Source organism: Schistocerca piceifrons, chromosome 7, assembly GCF_021461385.2.
Source record: "Schistocerca piceifrons isolate TAMUIC-IGC-003096 chromosome 7, iqSchPice1.1, whole genome shotgun sequence".
In the NCBI taxonomy this organism is placed as follows: domain Eukaryota; kingdom Metazoa; phylum Arthropoda; class Insecta; order Orthoptera; family Acrididae; genus Schistocerca; species Schistocerca piceifrons.
The window spans coordinates 36,234,250-36,248,288 of record NC_060144.1 but is presented as its reverse complement, the minus strand read 5'-3'; the positions used below and the strand labels follow the sequence as shown (position 1 = coordinate 36,248,288).

General features: G+C 39.8%; 1 protein-coding gene across 3 annotated transcripts in view; it reads left to right on the top strand.

The window, feature by feature from the left end:
* Positions 1-14,039, top strand: part of LOC124804614 (protein FAM169B-like) — a 96,376-nt gene that overhangs the window by 37,951 nt on the left and 44,386 nt on the right. For all 3 annotated transcript variants that reach the window (XM_047264816.1, XM_047264814.1, XM_047264815.1), the window contains 2 exons: positions 1,212-1,294; positions 1,969-2,149. In XM_047264816.1, the coding sequence (XP_047120772.1) occupies positions 1,212-1,294; positions 1,969-2,149 (264 nt within the window). The remainder of the gene's footprint in view (positions 1-1,211; positions 1,295-1,968; positions 2,150-14,039) is intronic.

Here is a 14,039-nt window from a genome sequence, read left to right as displayed (position 1 = left end):
CCTCTTCAGGAACCACACGTTTGTCTGGCCTCTCAACAGATACCCCTACGTTGTGGTTGCACCTACGGTATGGCTATCTGTATCGTTGAGGCACGCAAGCCTCCCCACCAACGGCAAGGTCCATGGGTAATGGGGGGGGGGGGGGGGGGATGTTCATATGTAATTTAAGAAAAGGGTGTATGAAACACTCAGAGAGTGAGTCCTGCTCACATTTGTCCTGTTTTTTTTTTTTCCTCTCTCTCTCTCTCTCTCTCTTTCAAATAATCTGCTTATCTCTTAATGCACACACACTCATTCTGGCTACACAAATAAAGTTATATAGAGGGAATCCCCATATAATTAGTGTAATTGGATTATCATCAGTCATAATTTGCTGTTAGAATACTTTACAGAAATAGCTAGCAGTGGTTTCTTCTGCCTGTTAATGCATGACTTACGGTAATTTATTCCACCCTGTGAGGGCCCCTTTTATGGTGTCATTTACAGAACACTATGTGTGAATGAATAACCTAAACTTTATTTCTGTTTCCTCAAAATTCTGTCAGTATAATTATTTTTTTTTATGTTTAAGTTACTTTTATACAGATTGTACCAGAAATGCTGCGACAACTTTGAGGGATTGTGCGGGGTGTCTTCAAGAATAAATTGTTGATAGAGTCCTATGTCCATAAACATCATCCAACAAGTTTACAGAGCCGAAGTTATAGGCATTGGATCCTGCTGCTGCTCCAATCCTTCAAGGGAACTTTGTGTGCTGACACAGTTTATTTTTCTCCTGTATACCAAAAATCGTTGGAGGTTTTGGAGGGTTCTAGAAGAAAAATAAACTGTGGATGGAAACCAGTGTCCCAAACAGTCACCCATCGAGGCCACAGGGCACCACATTCACAGGAGACAAGACCTGTCTACACGGTAACAAGCCCCATCTTCCCCAGTGGCGATCGTGACAGTCTAACAGTATTGCAAGGCATTCTGCCTACAGTTCATCAGCATACAAAATCATGTTTGCTGCCTAAGGTATAACCTAGTGGTAAGCATCAGTACTTGTAACACTCTGTAACATCATTGGATGACATTTTCAGATACGGGTTCCCTCCCTCAATTTGTTTCTCAAACCACCTTCTACAACCCCTCATAGTTTGCCACAACATTCCTGGGAAATATACATGTTTAAAAACATTCAGTCTCTGTATAAAGCCTTTTTTTTCTAGCTGCTGGTCTCTTTATAAATGGAGAATGGATGACTTTAGATGATGTACTTTCAGATAAGGCGAAAGAAGATGGTTGTTTCCAGGTAATTTGAATTTACTTCAGTTGAAAATTATGCTTAACATTGTCCTGTATGTGTCATACTGTTTTTCATCTCCATTTTATGTGCCATGAGAAAAGAATCTGTCACTGGCATTTGTCAATTCTGTGCCACACAGAATAAATTTGTAACATTGCACTATTAGTAGAAAAACTTGTGAATTAGTTTAATTAACACACTGATTCAGCAAAAAAGGCCACTATGTTCTACGGTAAACATAAATGAAGCATATACAAATCAAGACCCAGTGGTCTAAGTTTCTTGCACATAAGCTTGAAATTGATAGTGATGCTTCACTATCGGATTGTTCTGAAATGTAGAATTGTTAACAAATCATTCAAGCTTGTTTTAAGCAGTATTAAATTTTGAAAGGAGTGTGATTATTATTTTGCAATCACTGCTCATGAAAAGAAGACAAAATACTAAAATTCTGGAAAAGTGGACAATGTATTCTCACTCCCATCATTTCATCTTGAATTTTTTCTACTGTTGTTACTTGTTACTGTTCTTCATAATTTAATTTCACATTTTACAACTGTTCTGACCTTGACCATATATTGATGAATGTGAATACTCATGTGCATTGAGAAAATATGTTTTTAAATTTTATTTGAACTTTAAAATAGAAATATAAATTTCTATAAAATTAAACTTTTTAGGCAAAGTCATCCAAAGAGAGAGCTGTCCACTTTATAATGAGTCAGATTTTCTATCAGGAGCTGGAAAGTCCAGATGCATTGGAGATGGAGGCTGTATTTGATCTTCCTGACTTTACAGATGATATAACCATTCTCTGGCAGAATGGTACAGCAGTTGGATTTTACAGTACAAAACAGAAAGGTAAGTGAATGGTCAATTAAGTAATATTGACAACAGAACTGACCAATAGTTAGCATCTCGAAATAATGTAAAAACTACAACTGTAATCAAGACAATATTATGAAAAGATTAGATTGCTACTCACTATATAGTGGAGATGCTGCATCACTGATAGGCACAAGAAAAAGACTGTCAAACAAGTAAGCTTTTGGCCAAAGAGGCCTTCTTCGGAATTAGACAACATACATGTACACACAAAAGCAACTGACCACAGCTTCTGGCTGCTGTGGCCAGAGTGTGACCTTGGCAGCCAGAGACTATGGTAATTGTGTGTGTGTGGGGGGGGGGGGGGGGTTGCTATTTGGGGAGCAAAATAACTGATGATGGTTGAAGTAGAGAGGATATAAAATGCAGAATGGCAATGGCAGGGAAAGCGTTTCTGAAGAAGAAAAATTTGTTAACATCGAGTATAAATTTAAATGTCAGGAAGCCGTTTCTGAAAGTATTTGTATGGAGTGTAGCCATGTATGGAAGTGAAACGTGGACGATAAATAGTTTAGACAAGAAGAGAATAGAAGCTTTCGAAATGTGGTGCTACAGAAGAATGCTGAAGATTAGATGGGTAGATCACATAACTACTGAGGAGGTATTGAATAGAATTGGGGAGAAGAGGAGCTTGTGGCACAACTTGACTAGAAGAAGGGATCAGTTGGTGGGACATGTTCTGAGGCATCAAGGGATCACCAATTTAGTATTGGAGGGCAGTGTGGAGGGTAAAAATCGTAGAGGGAGACCAAGAGATGAATACACTAAGCAGATTCAGAAGGATGTAGGCTGCAGTAAGTACAGGGAGATGAAGAAGCTTGCACAGGATAGAGTAGCATGGAGAGCTGCATCAAACCAGTCTCACGACTGAAGACCACAACAACAACAACATTTCATACACTTCATCATTTTTAGCTCCTGTACCTTCCTTTCTTCAAGGTAGAAAGTGCAGTCTTCACTCTGGACAAGACAATCTACAAATCAGTTAACACACTTCAGAGGAGATGAGCAAATGACTCCTTTGTAGGAGGCCTTATCACATTTGCTGAAAATAGCATCCCCAATATGCTAGAGTGGTATGCCCAGAGTGCTGACATTTAAAACAGTGCATTGTGTTGGGTATATAAGGCCTCATATTTAACTGAATGAAACCAGAATAATATTCTCTGGAACCATTGTGGTATGGAACATAAGAATAAAGGACTCTGATTTTATCAGTTTGCCATCTGTCCTTTTCATGATATTTTGCAAATCAGTCACACCATCATGAGCCCACTCGTCCTTCAGTTCCTCTTTGGGAATATCAATAATATCCCTGCATAATGCAACACCTTTGCTATAGTTTGTTGTGTAGCTCTGTTTCAAGGCATATAGCAATGTGGAGGTTTTTTGCTTGTTGGTAATTATTTATTTCTACCAGCAGTGTTCCACTCCTAAATTGCGTAATAGATTTTAATGTACTAACAATGTTCTCTATGCCCTTTTGTATATAGAAAGGTTAAACTTTTTTCAAGCTGCCCTCCTTTGCTTTAACTGTCATAAACACATTCTGCCTAGCAGCCTGTGTTCCGTTACTGTAGACTGAAGTATTGGAAAGAAAACCTGTGTTAGAAGGACTGGCAGTATGAGCCCTCTTGTTGGTGTTGATACCTACCAGCAGTACACCCTTTGTACTGGGAAATCATTTGAACAGATTCAAGGGTTCCATCTCATTCCCACAAAGAAATAAAGGCCCACCCACACAGCTCCATTTGTTTAGGTGAGCCTTGCACAGCTGAGGTGTGACAGGTTGCCCACTAATGACTATTTCACCTCAACAGCCATGCAGCTCATTAGTGCATGGTACACCTTGAGATTGAAGACTTTTTATAGAGGTTTGCATAATTTTTTTAGTCCACACATCACAAAAAATGCATCATCGTGAAGTTCTTTGATTAAGTATTTACCCTTTGTAAATCTCCACAGAGCTAACTGTGCCTCTTGTTGCTGATGAGCAGTAGACTTCGTAAGGTATAGTTAGGAACTAGTGCCAGGCTGAAATTTTGATTTAGTCCATGAGATATATTCATGGATTACGTTCTGCTTTGAAAGACAAGAGCTCGTGGTCTGAGTCTCAGTCCAGAACACAGTTTTAACTTGTTTGTCAACTAACTTCTGTACACTGCACGACATTTTACATGGGAATGCATACCATTAAATTGGCTGAGTAGGTGAATGACATAGAAGAGCTGTCTGCCTTGAGGATGCCTTGTACCCAGTTCTGAACTTTCTGCACAGCATGAATTAGGGGAGATTGCATGCCTGCTATGGGCTGTTTGGATCCTCCAATGTGTTGTTAGTTTCCCTGAGCTCCAGAACGGAATAGAATATTTATTCACTTTTAAACATGTTTACAGCCGGTTGGTACTGTCATGTGAAATTTGTATACATGTATAGTTACTACATTACATTATTCTCACATGGATCTTTGCTTAATTATGTTACACGAAAGCTTTTATATAAATTACTACTTCAGGAAAGTATATTGTTATGGAAACCGACCATTGTTTGCAAACGTAATACAATATGCTGCAGTGAATAAGCATATTATCACATTCAAAACTTTATACAGTCTGTAACAATAATAATCATAAACTTTATATAGCTCAATACAGTATGCCACAATGAATCAACATATCACACTAGTGACTTTATAAAACATTTTGCAATACCTAATTTTATATATGCCCATTTCAAGACTCCAAGTCATTTATTATATATTCTTCAATATGTAAAATACTTCACTTTTTACCCATTTTGTGATTATGCTTTTAAATTTATTCAAGGGCACTGAGTGTGCATTTTTAAGTAGTTAAGTTTGTTAAAATATGCGAGACAAAGCTATTTATAGCTGTTATGGACTTTTGCTTGTTTGGTTTATGGCTTGTCAATTGCATGTCTGTTTCTTGTGTTATGATTCTGTATTGACATGCTAGGGTCAGAGTTATTCAGATTTTCTTTTGTATATACTAAACAGCTATAAGCATATAAACTGGGGACTGTCATAATATTTGATTCTTTGAAGTAGTGTCTACAGGATTCTCATGGTGTTAGTCCCACAATGCATCTTATTGCCATTTTTCTCATTTAAGTAGTCTTAGAGCCAGGTAGGTTTCTCACAGCAAGATTGGGAATTTAAGAAAGTAAAAGTATGCATGTAGTAGTAGGATCTCATAAACATATCCTCTGAGCTTAAGCAGCGGATAAATCACACATGTGAGTTGGGGCATAATTTATCTGTGGCTGTATCTCATCTAAGACATTGATCAATATGTAATTCCTGAAGTTTCACCAATTTGTTTTCCTGTTTGGGTGCATTGAAATTAAAAACTGTGTTTTCTGGTTTTGTACTCTTCATGTGTAATGCATTAGCCTGAAACCGTGAGGTACACCTATATTATGCTACTGATACATTCAGTTGCAACTCATCCAAGTTGGAGTACTGAGCAGTTAATGTGGTATCACCGGTATACAGCACAACCTCACATGTGCAGAACAGATAAGGTTATCATGTTCAAAATACTGGTTCATCTGCTGGTGCATACAGTACTCGGTTATTTTAGAAATTATTGTGACAAGTGAAATGTGTAATAGTATGCTACCTTCCTTATTGTTAGGCATTCTGGATAGACTCCTTCTATAATATGTTTATTATTTTTGTCAAGGGGTGTTGTTCTATTCCGGCAATAATGCATTTATCTATTGCTTACTGACTTGCCAGCAAATTACAGAACTTGATCAAAAATAATCCATTGCTTTATTGGGTAATGGTGGCAGTTCATGTCGAAAACCTTTTCACATCAAGTTGGACGTGAAAAGGTTTCCGACACGATTATGGCTGCACAACGGAATTAACAGACTTTGAACGTGGAATGGTAGTTGGAGCTAGAGACATGGGACCTTCCATTTCAGAAATCGTTAGGGAATTCAGTATTCCAACATTCACAGTGCCAAGAGTGTGCTGAGAATATGATTTAAGACATTACCTCTCACCTGGACACTGCACCGGTCCATGGCCTTCACTTAATGGCTGAGAGCAGTGGTGTTTGCGTAGAGTTGTCTGTGCTAACAGACAAGCAACACTGCATGAAATAACTGCAGAAATCAACATGGAATGTATGACGGATGTATCCATTTGCACAGTGCAGTGAAATTTGGTGTTAATGGGCTTTGGCAGCAGATGACCAACATGAGTACCTTTGTTAACAGCATGACATCGCCAGCAGCACCTTTCCTCAGCTCGCAACCATATTGGTTTTACACTAGATGACTGGAAAACTGTTGCCTCATCAGATGAGTCCCAGTGTCAGTTGGTAAGAGCTGATGGTAGGGTTCGAGTGTAGCACAAACCGCATGAAACACCACGAATCAGGAGGGCTCAGGTTTATCAACAAGGCACTGTGCAATATGATGGTGGCTCTATAATTATGTGGGCTGTGTTTAAAGGAATGGACTTGGTCCTTTGGTCCAACTAAACTGATGATTGCCTGGAAATGGTTATGTTTTGCTATTTGGAGACCATTTTCAACCACTCGTGGACTTCTTGTTCCCAAACAATGATGTTATGTCACTGAGTCATAACTGTTCAGAGCTGGTTTGAAGAACATTGCGGACAATTCAAGTGAACGGATTGTCCACCCAGATTGCCCGACACGAGTCCCATCAGACATTTGTGGGACACAATCAAGAGGTCAGTTTTGCTGTGACAACATTTCGCAATTATGGGTGGCTACAGAGGCAGCATGGCTCAATATTTCAGCAGGGGCTTTCAGTGACTTCTTGAGTCCATGGCATTAGGACATATCCCATGACTTTTGTCACCTCACTGTAACTTTGCATTGTTTCAGAATAGCACTTAATAAAGAACCTTCAAGGAAAGTTTTATAAACTGTTCTTCAGTTTGTGTACTCATCTCTTGTTTGTGGGAACATTTTCAGTAACTTTTGTTTGGTTTTTAACAAGAAGTTGAAAAACAATCACCTGAAGTTATCACATCATTTGCACTGTATATCGGGTGTCCCAGAAATATTGTGACAAAATCTGAGCTCTTGCAGAGGGCATCTTGAAGAAAAAATTGTGGATGTACATTGTAAACAGTCCTGTAACATTTTCTTGGTTACTCTGGAAGTTATCTTTACATTTGTTGATTTTGTTCTATTAAGAGCAGTCTGTTGAGTTCCGTTTGTAAGGAAGTCTGGAATTGAGTCACAAAACTGATCCAATACTTGTTTTAACTAAATGACAATGCAGGGCAGTGTCAAATGCTTTCCTAAAATCAAGGAACACGATGTATAGGTACTTCTGCAATAAGTGATATTAAGAAAGATACTGATTCAATTTTGAAGTCCACTGGCAAAAGTGATAGTGAAGGAAGAAGTAAACATTGAAAAGTGATGAAGTTTTGTATTATTGGTTTTTACAAAAATGATGAATTGGGTAATTGATAGCTGATCCTTAAGTAACAGATTGTTGTACAGATTTAAATCTCATTGTAAAATTTACAAATTGGTAATACCAGGTGAAAAAATATCAACTGATGTAGATGCAGCAAATACCATTAAAGGTGGTTTTGAAAAGGAATTGGACAAAAATGACTGTGACTTGGACTTTGTTTACAGAGCTGATGCAACCATATTAAATTGGAAATCGTTACTGTTAAAATCTGTTGCTCCTCGGCGAGAATTCTGCTCCACGAACTAAAACTAATAAAGAGCAAATAACAATATTAATTTGTGCAAATGCTATTGAGACCCATAAAATGCTGTTGCACCTTATCAGAAATCCCAAAAATCCAAAATGCTTCAAAAATATCAGGGTTCCCTTAGTTTATAAAAGCCAAAGAAGCGCATAGATGAACACTGAAATATTCATTGACTGGTATGACAACACTTTTATCACTGAAGTAAAACAATTTTAAAACAAACTTGGTAAACATGGAGTTGTCCTACTTTTACTGGATAGTTTTAAGCTGAGCTGTTAGTGAGAGAAAATGGAATGTTTACAGTAAAATGTTTGCCTCCTAATGTGACATCCTTACTACAACCAGTGGATCAAAGTGTTATTGAACCATTAAAATGACTTTATAGAAGACAATCTTTACGTAGATTTTTATCTGTTGATTAAGATAATGTAGATGTCATTTGTCTTTCCTCAGGCAAATGAATTTAAAGCAGTGTTGTTACATGGTTGTATATGCATGGGATCTGATTGAAAGAAAGACTTTGAACAAAACTTGGAACACAACACTAAAACGAGAGTGCAAAAATTCAGTATCTGATATGGGTGATTCTGTTTTGGAGAATATAATGAGCTAATGACAAACCCACAGATATGCAAGGAATGTGATGCTGATGGTATGAAGGAGTAGCTCACTTGTGAAAGTAATGATCAAGGTTTTCAGAAGATGTCAGATGACGAAATTGTTGCAAACATATTGCTGGAAAACAAACAGCAGTTAATCCAAGAAGATGAAACAGAAGAAAATGAAGATGCAGAAAATGATTTAGGACCATCTCGTGTGGAAACATTTCAAGCCCTGGACACAGCCTTCAGATGCTTTGAGAAACAAACTGAAGGTTTACTACTATTCCAATGAATTCATGATGTAGCAATAGTGAAGAGCTTACATCAAATGACAATTAGCAAATACTTTAAATGGAATTAACTACAGAGACTGTCCCATTATGAATTTTGTTAGATATTTCATGATTAAAACTGCAATATTTTAGTAACTTTAAGAAAATGTCTGTAAAAAGTAAAATATTCAAAACCAATGCTCTGCAACAGGCCATGATAAGAGGACATGTAGAACAATGGAAGCATAATAAGTGATATAAATAGCAGGGTAGGTGGCATACACATAGGCCCAACAGTGCCTTCTTTTATGTGACCAGACAGGGCAGTGTTACACAAAGCTTAGTCAGTGCACAGCCATCACACAAAGTGTAAACATGTAACCAAGTACCACTATGTTTTGCTGACATCACAGGATTGAATATCATCATGTGAGTGGGTTCAAACAGGGCAGAATGATTGGTCTCCAGGAGGTGGGTCTATTGTTCTGTGACACTGCAGCTTGTACAGGGCACACTGCTTCAATAGTGAGGCATACGTGGAGCCAGGAGAGAGAAAAGGACCATACACAGTGCCAACAGGGTACTGAACGACACGATGTGCAAGATGAGCACCACATTGTCTATTTGGCCATAATGGATAGAACAGCTTTATCCACAGTGTTGGTAGGACACTGAAGCACTGCAATCGATCTGGGCATGTCTGCGTTGATGGTTCAGTGCCATTTTCTGCAGGATGGACAGTTGGCATGCATGCCCTTGTGTAGGCTTCCACTGACCAGTACCCATCGATGCCACAGACTGGTATGGGCATGTGAATGCCCACAGGATACAGATTAGCTGGCTGTTTTTCAAGGAGTTCCTTGAGTGGCCATGTACATATAAAACAGTATTCCATTTGAGTCCATAGATGTATCACGGCACTGCACTGAACAGATATTTGAATGTTGTATAGGGGCAGTTGAATTTAGTGAAACTAAACTTCTAATTGTTGTCATTTATAGGTCCCCTAACTCTGACTTCAGAGCATTTCTGCTCAAGCTAGAGAGGGTCCTTGGTTCACTTTATAGGAAGTACCTGAATTAATTATGTGTGGTGATTTCAGTATTAATTTTGTATATGATTTTGCAAGAAAAAGGATGTTGGTAGATATCCTAAACCCATATGATCAGATGCAGACATATTTTTTCCAACTAGGGTGCAGGAGAACACTAGCACAGCCATAGACAAGATTTTCATTCATTCTTCATTACCAGATGGGCATTCTGTTTGTAAAAGGGTGAATCGACTTGCAGACCATGATGTGCAAATTTTAATGCCAAAAGTGACTTGGTTTAAGAATCATGACAGAAGGTTGTGTACATGGAATAGACCTAGAGGCATAGGAAGGTTTCAGATTGATTATACAATGGTAAGGCAGATTTCAGAACCAGATTTTGCACTGTAAAATGTTTCCAGGGGCAAATGTAGACTCTGACCATAATTTATTGGTTATGAACTGTAGATTAAAACTAAAGAATTTGCGGAAAGATAGAAAATTAAGGAGATGGGGCCTGGATAAACTGAAGGAGCTAGTGGTTGTTGAATGTTTCAGAGGAAGGATTAGAGAATCTTGGACTGAAACAGAGAAAAGAACTATAGTAGAAGATGAATGGGTAGCACTTAGAGTTGATGGAAAACTAGTACTGAGCAAGGAAGAGAAAGCTGAAAGGTGTAAGAAGTATACAAAGGGACTGTACCAGGGGAATGAAATTGAAGGTTATATTATAGAAAGGCAAGAGGAAGAAGATGAATGTGAGTGGAAGATATGATACTGCTGGAAGAATTTAACAGAAGACTCAAAGACCTACACTGAAACAAGGCCCTCAGGGCAGACAACATGTCCTCAAGACTGCTGATATCCTTGTGAGAGCCAGTCATGGCAAAATTATTCTGCCTGGAGTGCAAGATATATGAAACAGGGAAAATACCCTCAGACTTCAAGAAGAATTTAATAATTCCAATTCCAAAGACAGCTGGGGTTGAAGGGTGTGCGAATGTTACCAGACTATCAGTTTAATAAGTCATGGTTCCAAAATACTGACATGAATTATTTACAGAAGACAGGAAAAACTGGGAAAGATCAGTTTGGGTTTTGGAGAAACATTGGAGAAGCGATGCAATACTGCCCTTCTCAGTTGAAGGTAAGGAATGATAAACCTACATTTATAGCTTTTGTAGACCTAGAGAAAGCTTTTGACAGTGTTGACTAGAATACACTCTTTGAAATTCAGAAGATAGCACAGGTAAAAAACAGGGAGTGAAAGGATAAATGCAATTTGTACAGCAACCGTATGATATGTATAAGAGTTGAAGGGCTATGTAGAAGCATCAAAGGGCATGAAAAGGAAGCAGTGGTTGAAAAGGAAGTGAAATAGGGTTGTAACCTATCCCAGATGTTACTCAATTTGTACTCCGAGCAAGCAGTGAAGGAAGCCAAAGAAAAATTTCAAGAAGGAATTAAAGTTCAGAGAGAAGAAATAAATACTTGCAGTTTGCTAGTGATATTGTAATTCTGTCAGAGACAGAAAAGTACTTGGAAGAGCTGTTGAACAGAATAAACAGTGTCTTGAAAGGAGAATGTAAGATGAATAATACACTCCTGGAAATTGAAATAAGAACACCGTGAATTCATTGTCCCAGGAAGGGGAAACTTTATTGACACATTCCTGGGGTCAGATACATCACATGATCACACTGACAGATCCACAGGCACATAGACACAGGCAACAGAGCATGCACAATGTCGGCACTGGTACAGTGTATATCCACCTTTCGCAGCAATGCAGGCTGCTATTCTCCCATGGAGACGATCGTAGAGATGCTGGATGTAGTCCTGTGGAACGGCTTGCCATGCCATTTCCACCTGGCGCCTCATTTGGACCAGCGTTCGTGCTGGACGTGCAGACCACGTGAGACGACACTTCATCCAGTCCCAAACATGCTCAATGGGGGACAGATCCGGAGATCTTGCTGGCCAGGGTAGTTGACTTACACCTTCTAGAGCACGTTGGGTGGCACGGGATACATGCGGACGTGCATTGTCCTGTTGGAACAGCAAGTTCCCTTGCCGGTCTAGGAATGGTAGAACGATGGGTTCGATGACGGTTTGGATGTACCGTGCACTATTCAGTGTCCCCTCGACGATCACCAGTGGTGTACGGCCAGTGTAGGAGATCGCTCCCCACACCATGATGCCGGGTGTTGGCCCTGTGTGCCTCGGTCGTATGCAGTCCTGATTGTGGCGCTCACCTGCACGGCGCCAAACACGCATACGACCATCATTGGCACCAAGGCAGAAGCGACTCTCATCGCTGAAGACGACACGTCTCCATTCGTCCCTCCATTCACGCCTGTCGCGACACCACTGGAGGCGGGCTGCACGATGTTGGGGCGTGAGCGGAAGACGGCCTAACGGTATGCGGGACCGTAGCCCAGCTTCATGGAGACGGTTGCGAATGGTCCTCGCTGATACCCCAGGAGCAACGGTGTCCCTGATTTGCTGGGAAGTGGCGGTGCGGTCCCCTACGGCACTGCGTAGGATCCTACGGTCTTGGCGTGCATCCGTGCATCGCTGCGGTCCGGTCCCAGGTCGACGGGCACGTGCAGCTTCCGCCGACCACTGGCGACAACATCGATGTACTGTGGAGACCTCATGCCCCACGTGTTGAGCAATTCGGCAGTACGTCCACCCGGCCTCCCGCATGCCCACTATACGCCCTCGCTCAAAGTCCGTCAACTGCACATACGGTTCACGTCCACGCTGTCGCGGCATGCTACCAGTGTTAAAGACTGTGATGGAGCTCCGTATGCCACGGCAAACTGGCTGACACTGACGGCGGCGGTGCACAAATGCTGCGCAGCTAGCGCCATTCGACGGCCAACACCGCGGTTCCTGGTGTGTCCGCTGTGCCGTGCGTGTGATCATTGCTTGTACAGCCCTCTCGCAGTGTCCGGAGCAAGTATGGTGGGTCTGACACACCGGTGTCAATGTGTTCTTTTTTCCATTTCCAGGAGTGTATTAAGAAAAACAGAGCAAGGATAATGGAATGTAGTCAAATTAAATCAATTGAGCTGAGAGAATTAGATTAGGAAATAAGACAGTAAATGAGATAGTAGAGGAGTTTTGCTATTTGGGCAGCATAGGACATATCCCATGACTTTTGTCACCTCACTGTAACTTTGCATTGTTTCAGAATAGCACTTAATAAAGAACCTTCAAGGAAAGTTTTATAAACTTTATAAACTGTTCTTCAGTTTGTATACTCATTTATGTGTCTCCTTCTTCAGGGCAGAGCTTTGAGGATGCGGTTTTATGAGAACAAGGTCATCGACCTTGTACTGAGGTTTGATAGCCTTCTCATTATGTCTACTCACTTGTTGTTGTGCCTAGTCAACTAGATTCTTTGAGACTATTTCCTGTTGAAGTTGGTAATCATCAGTAGGTTGTTTCAGGCCAAATGAAACATTTAATAAGTTCAAAGTCTTTGATCTTCGTTGCCCATAACGTATGTTTTACATGGCAGAAGGTGTGGCATAATTACCCAATTTCTTTCATTACTCGTTCAGATGGATTTGACAACAGGTTGTAGATGGATATTAATACTTGACGAATATCCTCCCAAGCTAGAATTCTTTAAATTTGTTACTGACTAATTGTGGCCCATTAATGGAGAGAAATCGTTTTGGTTTGCCTACCTCAAAAAAGTATTGTTGCAGACAGTGTATCATGGTTGGTGTATTTGCTGTGTTAATTGGATACAACTTAACATACTTCAACCAACACTCTGTGAGAACAAAAATGTATGACACTCCTCCCTTTCCTTTCGGAAGTGGTCCAAAGAAATCCGCTGCTGTAAGATCATATAATGTCTTAGGAATGATTGGATACATTTTGTATTTAATATGAGTGTTATTCTCTTTCACCTTCTGACAGATTTCACAAGTCCTAATTAAAGATGCTACCTTATGTCCTAGCTTCTTAAAATAATAGAACTTATTCGTATGAGCTATACATTTCTTTATTCCAAAATGTCCATATCCAGTATGAACATACCACACAATCTCATCCTCCGATAACTTTGGGATGCATAAACGCCAATGTTGTGATGTTATACTGTCTCTCCAAAACAAATTATTCCCTATAACCTTACATTTCTCTGCTTGGTTAGGAGGTAAAGACTTTGTAAATACACATAGCAAATATTTCTGTAAAG